Source organism: Oncorhynchus tshawytscha, linkage group LG16 (assembly GCF_018296145.1).
Source record: "Oncorhynchus tshawytscha isolate Ot180627B linkage group LG16, Otsh_v2.0, whole genome shotgun sequence".
Lineage (NCBI taxonomy): Eukaryota > Metazoa > Chordata > Actinopteri > Salmoniformes > Salmonidae > Oncorhynchus > Oncorhynchus tshawytscha.
The window spans coordinates 52,620,564-52,634,783 of NC_056444.1; the positions used below are offsets into that span (position 1 = coordinate 52,620,564).

General features: G+C 43.0%; 1 protein-coding gene across 5 annotated transcripts in view; it reads right to left on the minus strand.

Annotated features, from left to right (window-relative positions):
- Positions 1-3,852: 3,852 nt before the first annotated feature.
- Positions 3,853-14,220, minus strand: part of LOC112215187 (voltage-gated potassium channel subunit beta-2-like) — a 104,953-nt gene continuing 94,585 nt past the window's right edge. For all 5 annotated transcript variants that reach the window (XM_042299349.1, XM_042299346.1, XM_042299345.1 and 2 more), the window contains 6 exons: positions 12,483-12,568; positions 12,230-12,350; positions 11,621-11,715; positions 10,711-10,831; positions 10,176-10,264; positions 3,853-4,489 (listed from right to left, as the gene is read on the minus strand). In XM_042299349.1, the coding sequence (XP_042155283.1) occupies positions 4,400-4,489; positions 10,176-10,264; positions 10,711-10,831; positions 11,621-11,715; positions 12,230-12,350; positions 12,483-12,568 (602 nt within the window). In that variant the 3' untranslated portion in view covers positions 3,853-4,399. The remainder of the gene's footprint in view (positions 4,490-10,175; positions 10,265-10,710; positions 10,832-11,620; positions 11,716-12,229; positions 12,351-12,482; positions 12,569-14,220) is intronic.

The window sequence follows — 14,220 nt, forward strand, 5'->3', positions numbered from 1 at the left end:
AGCATTTTGTTATTTGACGTATCTTTTTTGACATTCAAAGACCCAAACTGCGTCCCATACTCGATATTCTAAAGGCAGATTCATTACCTTTATAACCATTATCCATCTTGGCCTTCCGAGAAGACTTTTGAGTCTTGTATTGGAATGCTTTGTGTTTAAAGATGAAATTATCTCATTTAGCCAATGTAACCACTCACTAATGTAAACACTCTTAACCATACAACATTAAAAAAAGCTGGATGTTTACATTTGGACAATATGCTGTATTTGTATCAACTTTAGCTAAAGAGAAGTGTCATAGTGGGTGCCCATGCGATATATAAACAGTCACTTTTCTGTCTGGTGTACTGAAATTCTGGACACTCCATCAATCTTGGCAGCCTGTGTTGTGTTGCGAGCAAAATGTTACATAATCAAAATGTAATTTACAAGGGCACCTTGGTCAAGAGACAACATTAGTGTTGTATTTTGATATGAATTGAAATTGAAAATGAACAAACTAATTTACAATCTGATAATTTTGTCCCTTGTTTCATCATCACTTTTTTCTCCAGATTGGATAGGTTTACGACTAAATATAAACAATTCAAACCGCTTTAAATGTCTTTGCTTTACAAACTTGATCATCTTCAATGGGAACAAATTTCCACACAGTCAAGTCATGTTCTGTATGAAGTCAATACGTTTATTTTTATTTATAGCATTTATTTGAATATTTATATGTTCTCAAGCTGTAAACACAATTCACCTAAAGTCTGCTTCAATCACAATTCAGTTAGCAATGCTTGCAAAATGAACAGAAGATAAAACAAAGGCAGAAAGTGATAGCTAACAGCCATACAGTATATACAGAATTTAGATTATATACAGTACAGAAAGAATCTGTGAATCCATTATGTATTTTGACATTGCAAATGTACAAATAGCTTGCAGTTGACTATATTACAGATTCCTACGCTGCACAGTATTTGTGTGTGTAAAAAATAAGACCATTAAAATAGCTTGTGAATTAGTCCCTTTACATGAAATGCACAGTAGCGTTCTCTACTTAGTTGATTATGTTTGCTCTTATCTACAACATAGTGTGTGTCTTTATAGCGTGCCTTAACTAGATGCTCGGGCTGCATTTACTTGTGTCTGACCAGCATTCCATCAATCTGGAAAGAATAGAAATGTTATATAATGTAAATTTACTTTAAAACACACCCAAAGAGAGTGATCCGTGGCTAAATAATCACTTTTCATTGGGTGAGGCTCACGCATAGCTTGGGTGCTCATCTCTTTCTCCTGGCACCCAGGCTAGCTCCCAACACACTCCTTTACTTAATGTTTCTAAGTGACAGTCTGATGTAGAGATGCCTTCTGCAGTAGCTCACTGGGACTAGGTAGAACCAGGCCTGGTGACCACAAGCTCAGAGAAATGCACAAAGTCAACATCAGAGCACACAGTACGAAACATAAGAGAGCAGTGTTGGTTACTGGTATACACCCATACACAGGATCGCACTCATGAACACATGCACCCACTCACACACATATGCAACTGTACAATTTGAGCGGTTACAGTATATAACCTGTCTTTAAAATAAGATGTTTCCTATATGTTGCTCAGTCGTGAGCTTTGGTGAAAGCCCAAAAGCCTTACAGGCGAGGCCAGTTGTAATCCTTAGATACATCATTTAAGCATACGAAACATAGGTATGTTACATGTAAAACATAGGTAGACAACTTTAAAAAAGCTGAAGGTTTACACTCAGACGATATGCTGTATTTGTATCAACATTAGCTAAAGAGTACTGTTAAAGTGGGTGCCCATGCAATATATAAACAGTCACTTTTTTTGTCTGGTGTCCTGCAAATCTGGACACCCCATAAATCTTTGCAGGCCTATGTTGTGCTGAACTACGGTCTAAGTTATCCTGGAAGCACATCCATCAGCCTACCTTAAACTATCATCAGACCTAATGCTCAAGTTCCAGTCATTTCAGACCCAGTCATTTATTTCAGTAACTGGTTGGACAGCAGAGTTGATGTGGGCCAACTATCTCAGTGTCACAACTCCAATGGGTATAGATATTTATGCAAACTGGAGGGTAAGGTGTTACAAAATTGTATTTACTGTAGACTTCACTGTCTTGTTACTAAATGGTATCATACCATCGACCATCCATTGCCATAGTTAGAGCATGTCGTTATAATGGCAAGTTATCTTGCCAAATTGAAATTACATTATCAAATCAAAATATATAGCTCAAAATATTAAGGTGAAGCATGGATCAGGTTTTAATACCAATTGTAGACAGGATGGGTGTTTTCTCAGACAAGAAATATCAACATCAATGCTGCCATTGATGTTTTATGACCTGAAGGTGGCGCCAAAGACCCAACAAAGATACTCCTGAGGTTTGCAGCATTGACTTTGACTGAGACATGTCCCTCTCTCTTTTTCTCTCTTTCTATCTCTATCTCATTTAGAATGAGATACAACCGGTGTGTCTAGGTCACAAATGCTTTTGAACAATGTTTAGAATAGGGCCACAACATCATTAGGCAGTAAATGCAACATTGCAAACACAGAAAATACTATGTTTGCAACTGTGTTTCCCAAATATCATGTTCCCACATCTTCAATGACAGAGGAAAGGAGACTAGTCTGCATGAAAGCCTTCCTAAATGAATCTCAAGCGACATTGAGACTGAAATCAAAACTAACCACAGTCACTCTGACTGGCAGAAACCACTTAGATGCCTTGAGTATTATACAGTACAGTAATATGTGTGTTGGGGTGTTCTCTTTGGCTTTAGACGAGTGAACATGTCTCTTGTCCAACTACAGCAGTGACCATGACCAGGTAAAGTGAGCACACACACACACACACACACACACACACACACACACACACACACTAATATAACTGCCCATTGTCTGCTCACAGAAAGCATTTATGAAACTGGAACATTACACTTTAATCAAACATATATATTTTCGGGAAGGGAGAAGTAGTTTTTGGTGGTGCCAGTTCGTTCTGTTTTGTGTTATATAACTTCATAACACAGGAAGCTGTTTTATCGAGCACTCTGGGAAAATTGCATGACCAATCCCGGGACTCTGTCTTCTGCGATACAGAGAGTAAAAAGTTAAAAACACTTAACCTGATCCAGTCACAATAGGATGTGACAGAGTTTTGAGGCAAGGGGTTTTCTCACTGAGTGCTCTCTGAAAAGCCATTACTGTACAAGGGCTGGGAGGGCTGCCCTCTTCACACTGATGCAGAGGGAGGGAGTGTGTGTGTAAAGGTATATAAGTGAAGAAATACAATGAATAGGATAGACACAGCCATTCGGTAGGCTTACAACAACAAAAAACACACAGACTGGCAGATGTACAGTCTTGTAGCTAGGTGAAATTCAGAAATAACTCATAATGGTTCAGTCTGTAAACTGAAGAAAGAGTGGGTGCAGGCAAGATCTCAACTTTTTGCCAGTTGAAAAGATGGCAGCCCAAGTTGCCTTAGTTGAATGGGTGTGGTTTAACCATACTAACTATTTAAGTGTTCAATGTCCTTTTTCAACTCATCATCAGAGTAGTGGGACACATGCCCTTTATATCAGATACAGAATCATGTCCACTCATCATTCTATTTCTATTATCTACGCATGGAATAGTATCAGCTTTGGTAATCTCAACAAATGTTCAGTATTAGCTATTTAAAGTTGCAATATGTAACTTTTTGGGCGACCTGACCAAATTCACATAGAAATGTGTGTTAAAGATATGTCATTCTCATTGAAAGCAAGTCTAAGAAGCGGCAGATCTGTTCTATGTGCTCCTGTTCTTAAGTTGTTGTTTTTTTGTGTCTTACTTTCAGTTTTGCACACTAGCTTCAAACAGCTGAAAATATTGTGGATATTTCACAGTGGTTTAGATGTTACAGTGATTCTCTGCACTACACTTGCTTGTTTTGTCATATATACAGAAATTAAGCGAACTATTTGAATTTTTGTGATTTTGCACAGTGCATCTTTAATGGAGTGCTGGATCAATTTATTTTATGGGACCTATACAAGACAAAAACCTTTTCAAAGGTGTTCTGGATTCTGAACCTTTTCAATCAAGAATCTGTTATAGAATAAATAGTTTATGAACGAAGTGCTTTTAAGGACTGTGAATGGTGAATACAATTCCTCGGATGGGAAATGTCTCCAAGTCTCCTCTAAAATCTTTGGGTTGGGAGAAAGATATATATATATATATTTAGATACTCTGATTGACTTTCCCAAGTGGTTCAATGGCTATATATTTCCCATGGTGCCTGGTGTCTTGTTCAACTGAAGCTGGTCGCAGACGAGGAAGAAGGAAGATGCTGACATCCGCCCAACAATGTTCCTCAGGCAGCCTCTAGGATCTGTAGTCCTTTTTACTATAGGGCTTGTTGCCTAGGATACTATCCATCTCATGAACGATGGAGGACGACAACTTTGGAAGAACCTGTGAGAGAAGGAGAATGACATAATGAACACAATGTCCCCATTGGAATTCAAATTCAATGCCACTACACATGTCAGCAAATCCATGTCAACAATAGTAAACAAATCAAAGTTTATTTGTCACGTGCGCCGAATACAACAGGTGTAGTAGACCTTACAGTGAAATGCTTACTTACAGGCTCTCACCAATGGTGCGGAGAAAAAGGTATGTGTGTGTAGGTAAGTAAAGAAATAAAATAACAGTAAAAAGACATTTGAAAAAAGAGTAGCCAGGCTATATACAGACACTGGTTAGTCAGGCTGATTGAGGTAGTATGTACATGTAGGTATTGTTAAAGTGACTATGCATATATGATGAACAGAGAGTAGCAGAAGCGTAAAAAGAGGGGTTGGCGGGCGGTGGGACACAATGCAGATAGCCCGGTTAGCCAATGTGCGGGAGCACTGGTTGGTCGGGCCAATTGAGGTAGTATGTACGTGAATGTATAGTTAAAGTGACTATGCATATAAGATAAACAGAGAGTAGCAGCAGCGTAAAAGACGGGTTGGGGAGGCACACAATGCACAGGAGTCTTATGGCTTGGGGGTAAAAACTGTTGAGAAGCCTTTTTGTCCTAGACTTGGAACTCTGGTACCGCTTGAACTGCGGTAGTAGAGAGATCAGTCTATGACTGGTGTGGCTGGGGTCTTTGACCATTTTTAGGGCCTTCCTCTGACACCGCCTGGTTTAGAGTTCCTGGATGGCAGGCAGTTTTGCCCCAGTTATGTACTGGGCCGTACGCACTACCCTCTTGCGTTGCGGTCAGAGGGCGAGCAATTGCCGTACCAGGCAGTGATGCAACCAGTCAGGATGCTCTCGATGTTGCAGCTGTAGAACCTTTTGAGGATCTCAGGACCCATGCCAAATCCTTTTAGTTTCCTGAGGGGGAATAGGCTTTGTAGTGTCCTCTTCACGACTGTCTTGGTGTGTTTGCACCATTCTATTTTGTTGTTGATGTGGACACCAAGGAATTTGAAGCTCTCAACCTGCTCCACTACAGCCCCATCGATGAAAATAGGGATGTGCTCGGTGCTCCTTTTCCTGTAGTCCACAATCATCTCCTTAGTCTTGGTTACGTTGAGGGGTAGGTTGTTATTCTGGCACCACCCGGCCAGGTCTCTGACCTCCTCCCTATAGGCTGTCTCGTTGTTGTCAGTGATCAGGCACGACCCAATACCATCATTAGGTTTGTTGACGACACAGGTAGTCAGCAAACTTCATGATGATGTTGGAGTCGTGCCTGGTCATGCAGTCGTGGGTGAACAGGGAGTACAGGAGGGGACTGAGCAGGCACCCCTGGGGAGCTCCAGTGTTAAGGATCAGCGTGGCAGATGTGTTCCTACCTACCCTCACCAGCTGGGGGCGACCTGTCAGGAAGTCCAGGGTCCAGTTGCAGAGGGAGGTGTTTAGTCCCAGGTTCCTTAGCTTGGTGATGAGCTTTGAGGGTACTATGGTGTTGAACGCTGAGCTGTAGTCGATGAACAGCATTCGCACATAGGTGTTCCATTTTTCCAGGTGGGAAAGGGCAGTGTGGAGTGCATTAGAGATTGCATCATCTGTGGATCTGATTGGGCAGTATGCAAATTGGAGTGGGTCTAGGGTTTCTGGGATAATGGTGTTGATGTGAGCCATTACCAGCCTTTCAAAGCACTTCATGGCTACGGACGTGAGTGCTACGGGTCTGTAGTCATTTAGGCAGGTTGCCTTTGTGTTCTTAGGCACAGGGACTATGGTGGTCTGCTTGAAGCATGTTGGTATTACAGACTCAATCAGGGAAATGTTGAAAATGTCAGTGAAGACACCTGCCAGTTGGTCAGCACATGCCCGGAGCACACGTCCTGGTAATCTGTCTGGCCACACAGCCTTGTGTATGCTTTTTTTTTGAAACGTGTGTTTTTTTGTTGTTGAATATTTACCCCCTTTTTCTCCCCAATTTCGTGGTATCCAATTGTTAGTAGCTACCATCTTATCTCATCACTACAACTCCCGTACGGGCTCGGGAGAGACGAAGGTCATGCGTCCTCCGATACACAACCCAACCAAGCCGCACTGCTTCTTACCACGGCACGCATCCAACCCGGAAGCCAGCCGTACCAATGTGTTGGGGGAAACACTGTGCACCTGGCAACCTTGGTTAGCGTGCACTGCGCCCGGCCCACCACAGGAGTCATTGGTGCGCGATGAGACAAGGATATCCCTACCGGCCAAACCCTCCCTAACTCGGACGACGCTAGGCCAATTGTGCGTCGCCCCACGGACCTTGCGGTCACGGCCGGTTGCGACAGAGCCTGGGCGCGAACCCAGAGTCTCTGGTGGCCCTTAACCACTTCGCCACCCGGGAGGCCCGGCCTTGTGTATGTTGACCTGTTTAAAGGTCTTACTCACATCGGCTACGGTGAGCGTGATCACACAGTCATCCGGAACAGCTGATGCTCTCATGCATGCCTCAGTGTTGCTTGCCTCGAAGTGAGCATAGAAGTAATTTAGCTTGTCTGGTAGGCTCGTGTCACTGGGCAGCTCGCGGCTGTGCTTCCCTTTGTAGTCTGTAATAGTTTGCAAACCCTGCCACATCCGACGAGTGTCGGAGACGGTGTAGTGTGATTCAATCTTAGCCCTGTATTGACGCTTTGCCTGTTTGATGGTTCGTCGCAGGGCATAGTGGGATTTCTTGTAAGCTTCCGGGTTAGAGTCCCACACCTTGAAAGCGGCAGCTCTACACTTTAGCTCAGTGCGAATGTTGCCTGTAATCCATGGCTTCTGGTTGGGGTATTACGTGCAGTCACTGTGGGGACGACGTCCTCAATGCACTTATTGATAAAGCCAGTGACTGATGTGGTGTTTTCCTCAATGTCATCGGAAGAATCCCGGAACATGTTCCAGTCTGTGATAGCAAAGCAGTCCTGTAGTTTAGCATCTGCTTCATTTGACCATTTTTTTATAGACCGAGTCACTGGTGCTTCCTGCTTTAATTTTTGCTTTTAAGCAAGAATCAGGAGGATAGAGTTGTGCTCGGATTTACCAAATGGAGGACGAGGGAGAGCTTTATACGCGTCTCTGTGTGTGGAGTAAAGGTGATCTAGAATTTTTTGCCCTCTGGTTGCACATTTAACATGTTGATAGAGATTTGGTAGAACTGAAGTTTCCCTGCATTAAAGTCTCCGGCCACTAGGAGTGCCGCCTCTGGGTGAGTGGTTTCCTGTTTGCTTATTTCCTTATACAGCTGACTGAGTGCTGTCTTAGTGCCAGCATCCGTCTGTGGTGGTAAATAAACAGCCCAGAAAAGTATAGCTGAGAACCTTCTAGGCATGTAGTGTGGCCTGCAATTTATCACAATATAGTCTACCTCAGGCGAGCAAAATCTAGAGACTTCCTTAGATTTCTGGCACCAGCTGTTGTTTACAAATATGCACAGACCCCCCCCTCATCTTACTGTTCTATCCTGCCGGTGCAGCGTGTATCCCGCTAGCTGAATATCCATGTCGTCATTCAGCCGCGATTCCGTGAAGCATAGGATATTACGGTTTTTGATGTCCCGTTGGTAGGATATTCGTGATCGTACCTCATCTAGTTTATTGTCCAATGATTGCACATTGGCGAGCAATATTGATGGTAACGGCAGCTTTCCTAGTTGCCTTCTGCGGGTCCGGAAGAGGCATCCAGCTCTTCGTCCTCTGTGTCGCTTCCTTTTGCAAATAACTGGCATATCTGCCCTGTGGGGTGTTTGGAGAATATCGTGTGAGTCCTGTTTGTTGTTGTTGTTGAAGAAATCTTTGTCTAATCCGAGGTGAGTGATCGCTGTCCTGATATCCAGAAGCGGGCTGTCATGTGCCTTTTACTAAGTAGTGGCTTCTCTCTGGCCACTCTACCACAAGCAAACAGTTTATTACCCCAAAGGGAAATATTTCCCAATAATGTAAAACATTTAATTGAGCCACAATGTAAAAAACAAAACAACAACAAAATGTTCTGGAAATTAAGCCGATGTCGCAGATGTACAGTGCCTTTGGAAAGTATTCAGACCCTTTGACTTTTTCCACATTCTGTTACGTTGTGCCTCATCAATCTTCACACAATAACCTATAACGGCAAAGCAAAAACAGCTTATTTTTTACGTGCTAATTATTAATAAAAATATCAAATAGAAGTGTTGAGACCCTTTACTCAGTACTTTGTTGAAGCACCTTTCGAGACTTCTTTCGTATCACTCTACAAACTTGGAACACCTGTTTTTGCTGTTTTTCCATTTAACTCTGCAGATCCTATCTAGCTCTGTCAGGTTGGATGGAGAGTGGTGCTACACAGCTATTTTCAGACCTCTCCAGAGATGTTAGATTGGGCTCAAGTCCGGGCTCTGGCTGGGCCACTCAAGGACATTCAGAGACTTGTCCGGAAGCCACTCCTGCATTGTCTTGGCTGTGTGCTTAGGGTTCTTGTCCTGTTGGAAGGTGAACCTTCGCCGCAGTCTGAGGTCCTGAGTGCTCTGGAGCAGGTTTTCATCAAGGCTCTCTCTGTACATTGCTCAGTTCATGTTTGCCTCGATCCTGACTAGTCTTCTAGTCCCTGCAGCTGAAAAACATCCCCACAGCATGATCCTGGCACCACCATGCTTCACCGTAGGGATGGTTCTAGGCTTCCTCCCAGCGTGACGCTTGGCATTCAGGCCAGAGAATCTTGTTTCTCATAGTCTGAGAGACTTTAGGTGCTTTTTGGCAAACTCTAAGTGGGCTGTCATATGCCTTTTTACTGAGAAGTGGCTTCTGTCTGGCCACTCTACCATAAAGGCCTGATTGGTGGAGTGCTGTAGAGATAGTTGTCCTTCTGGAAGGTTTTCCCATCTCCACAGAGGAACTCTGGAGCTCTGTAGGAGTGACCATCAGGTTCTTGGTCACCTCCCTGACAAAGGCCCTTCTCCCCAGATTGCTCAGTTTGGATTAATCTTAAACATTTTCAAATTAAGAATGATGAATGTGTTCTTGGGGACCTTCAATGCTGCAGAAATGTTTTGGTACCCTTTCCCAGATCTGTGCCTTGACATAACCCTGTCTCAGAGCTCTACGGACAATCCCTTCGACCTCATGGCTTGGTTTTTGCTCTGACATGCACTGTCAACTGTGGGACTTTATGTAGACAGGTGTGTGCCTTTCCAAATCATGTCCAATCAATTGAATTTACCACAGGTGGACTCCAATAAAGTTGCAGAAACATCTCAAGGATGATCAATGGAAACAGGATGTACCTGAGCTCAATTTCAAGTCTCATAGCAAAGGGGATGAATACGTGTGTAAATTAGATATTTCAGTTTCTAAAAAACGGGTTTCTCTTCGTCATTACGGGGTATTGTGTGTGTAAGACTGTAATGTAACAAAATGTGGAACAGTTGAAGGGGTCTGAATTTTTTCCGAAGGTACTGTATTTACCACTTAGAGGCAATAAAGTATCCATAAGTATGTGTGAATGTAAGTTCTTGCACACCTGGGTTCACACCCATTGTGTGTGTGTGTGTGTGTGTGTGTGTGTGTGTGTGTGTGTGTGAGAGAAAGAGAGAGAGATCATGTGTATGTGGTATGTGAGCAAGCATGCATAAGTACAGTATATGTGAATGTGAGTACTTGTGTGAATGTGTGTGTGTGGAGTATTAACTTCTGACCTGTATTGCTGCTAGATTCTCCATCAGTTGGTCTGTGCTGGAGGCCCCCAGTAGCACAGAGCTCACCCCTTCATTCCTCAGGCACCATGCTGTGGGAGGGAACAACCACACAGGAAAATGTACAATGTGTGTGTAGAAGCACAAAGCACAGTGAAGGACTGAAGAAACACACACACATCCAGTGCAACTAAGTGACTTCAGGTGACCACAAAGACTCATTCTCAGACAATGTGACGTTAAGCTGAACCAACGCATGAAAAGATTTGACTACCAGAGACTTGACCAACCTCCCACTTGAGGTCCTACTAGACAGACAGACTATGGACGACAGTTTGCTCATTTGCTAACTCTGGTAATTTGACATTGTTGTGAACACTGTTAGATAGATTGCATAAGTCAGACTGACTGACGGACAGACTGCTTTAATGACTGACTAACACGTTGGAGCTCAAAAGACACAGACAGACGGATGGCTGGACAGGACAGGCAGACAGACAGACAGAGAGAAAAAGAGAGAGCGGCAGGTGTGTGTTACCGATGGCGAGCTGGGGCAGGGTGCAGCCCAGTCGCTCGGCAATGGCCTGCAGCTCTTTCAGCTTCGCCTGCTGACGGCGCCCCTCCTCACTCAGGATCTTGTCCTTCATCCACTGGTAGCCCTGTCACAGCACAGTACACACACACACACACACACACACACACACACACACACACACACACACTCGCTCAGGACTACTGTATCCAGAAACCTCTGGGGTGCAGAGATGCCTTTCTGTGAATGGCTGAAAGTTATACATTTATCACACACAACACATCCAGTGTGTGTGGATCTCTCACCAGTGGCAGAGCAGATGTCTGCAATGTGAGTGAACTACACAGAGACTGTAACTGACTGCCTCTGGTTATCGCACACACACAGCTACCTGTACCCTCTGCCTTAGACCTTGGTTCTGTGCTTCCACATTTGTGTGCCTGAGTGGACTTAAATAGCCTGTTTCCACCAGTGGAGAGTATGACATAGGAAATCAGTGGCATAGATCCCTTCATTGGAGGATTATTAAGCCAAAGATATCACTGAACAATAGCAGGAGAGCTATAGACAGCATGGTACATCACACATACTGTAGAAAGAGCACTGTGTGCGAGCGTGCATTTGAGCGTAGGTGTGTAGAATCTCCAAGGAATGTTCAACTGAAGCTGGCTGACCCATGTACACCGAATGGCTTTCCTGACACTCTCAAAGTCTCCAATCCTCAATTGACACGCATTAGTTCCGAGGAACGTCCTACAACAATGTACTATCAGGATAAACTGTTGTTAGCAGAAAGGAAGGTGGCAGAGTGGCAGGACTAGAAAACCACACCAACTACAACCACAAGCAAAGGGGTGTGACAGATGTGGGCTGGAGAGGATAAGGCATCAGTCACTCGTCAAGGGTCAAAGGTTACCTTTAGTGAGGCCCGTGAGTACGGGGGTACCCCACTATCGTACTTCCCTGAGATGATCCCACACGCCAGCGGAGACCACGTCATGGCACCCACACCTGCACAGAGACATCGGGATCATATTCATTAGTGCACACCGTAGCAAAACGTTTTGCAACGGAAACCGAAAACAAGTGTTTCTTATTGGACAAGTTCAGGTAGGCCGTCTATGTTTCAGTCCATTTTCTTCCATTTGGTGCCTAATGTATACCCAGCTTTACCGCCATTATGACTTCCATGCCTTGGTCTTTATGTGCCTTGACAAGCTACTTGGACTTGGAGCATCTCCTAAGAGTGATTCATTCAAAATACAAATAGTGTATATTAGCTACATTACAATTATCACAACTTTTGGCTAGCATTAGCCACATTACCAAACATGAATAGCAGCACATGGAGTATGTTTGTGGCACAAATGGCAGACCTCAGCTCTTTCAGGATCTACCCTTATTAAACGCTGGAACAATAGAGATGGAAAGAGGGCACACATCTTTTATGGTTGTAGTAAGTGCATCCTCTATCCACCTTTATGGGTCAAACCGAAGGGAGGCAGACGGTTGCTGTGTAACTTACCTATTTTGTGGAAGAGCTCGGGAAGCTGCACCTCCACCTTCTCCCTCTGGAACATGTGGTACTCAGCCTGCTCACATATAGGGGGTATCAGGTTGAACTGCCTGGCCACTGAGTACGCCTCCTATAGGACAGACAACAAACAGCAGCAAACAGGCTCAGGGACGAGCAATGTAATATTGTAACAATACAGTGATGGGAATAAGTCATTGATTATTTTGTGGTTTAATCGTGTTTCAACCGTTTTCCAACTCACCATGATCTCCATGGAGCTCCAGCGCGACGTTCCCCAGTACATGGCCATACCCTGGTTGATCACATGGGTCATTGCCCGCACCGTCTCTGCCAATCAAAAGACACCATTCACCCATTGGCCCCGACATTGGAGAAGAGCAGTGGTGGGAACAGGTGAGATTAAGAGAGAGGGTGGAAAGGTATTGAGGAGAGGGATGTACGAGAATTGAAAGAGAAAGAGGAGATAGAAGGAAAGTCCACGTAGAATTTTGGACAAAGGGTAAAAGCACAAAGGAGCTACCTGGTTAATGTATACATCAGTTTAAATAATGAGCAATGAAACATATGGGGAGAAAAGGATACTATGTAATTTTTTGAGGAGTCAATTGACACATTGATTTTCTTTTTTTTTAGGCTTTTGTTTTGATTTGACACACAAAGGTATTTATGCGTTAAGTTTTTACAGTCACAAATCAGGCAGTCAAATACCAATTTTATCTGGGCAAAACAACACTATTCATGCCAGAGTCAAAATAGCAGTAGGGTCAATCCAAAACCCAGAGTTTTCTTCAAAGCTTTTCATGCTACTTTTATATAAGAAACATTACATTTTTTTTAAAGGCTGTTTTAAAAGCATGTTTTAAAGAGAACAGCTCTGTGCAAGAAAAATACTGTAAATCTCATAATCTAGCAGCACAATTTAATTTTAAACATGTCATGCTGTCAGATAATGAGATTCAGTATTTTATGTTTCCCCTATTACTATGTAATTACAGTTATAACTGTAGTAACAACATAGTAATTACATAGGTGTTACACTGTAACTATATGTAATAAGGTTGTAGCGCTATCAGTTATTACACAATTGGAACAAGGAATGTATAATTACACATCCAATTGCTGAAGATTCTGTTATATGTTTTTACACATTTTCTTGTTCCACTATGTAACTGTTTTATAATTTCACGTTTGAAAGACAACTGTGAATGACTTAATAACTCGACCCAAAATTTGACATTGTTACATGGGGGCCACTACCATTGAGCTTCATTCAACTCAGTCAATAGGGGATTTTTTTCATTCTACAAACACATTTCATACAAGCACTAGCTCAGCCCCGGGATTAAACTTAAGTTTAGTTTCATGTCAAGTCAAACAGCAGTTACCTAAAGTGTCGTCAGAAAGTATTCCCACCCCTTGACTTTTTCCACATGTTGTTGTGATACAGCCTGAATTAAAAATGGATTCAATTGAGATTGTGTGTCACTGACCTACACACAATGTCAAAGTGGAATTCTTTTTTTAGACATTTTTAGAAATGAATATAAAATGAAAAGCTGAAATGTCTTGAGTAAATAAGTATTCAACCCCTTTGTTGAGAAATAAGTATTCAACCCCTTTGTTATGGCAAGCCTAAAGTACAAATTAGCTTATTAAGTCGCATAATAAGTTGCATGTACTCACTCTGTGTGCAATAACAGTGTTTAAATGACTACCCCATCCTGTTCCCCACACACACAATTATTTTGAAGGTCCCTCAGTCAAGTGGCAAATTTCAAACACAGATTCAACCAGAAAGACCAGGGAGGTTTTTCCAATGCCTCACAAAGAAGGACACCTATTGGTAAATGGGTAACATTTTTATAAAAAGCAGACTTTGAATATCCCTTTGAGCAGGTTATTATATACACTTTAGATGGTGTATCAATGCACTCAATCAGTACAAAGATACAGGCAACCTTGCTGGATCGAATCCCCGA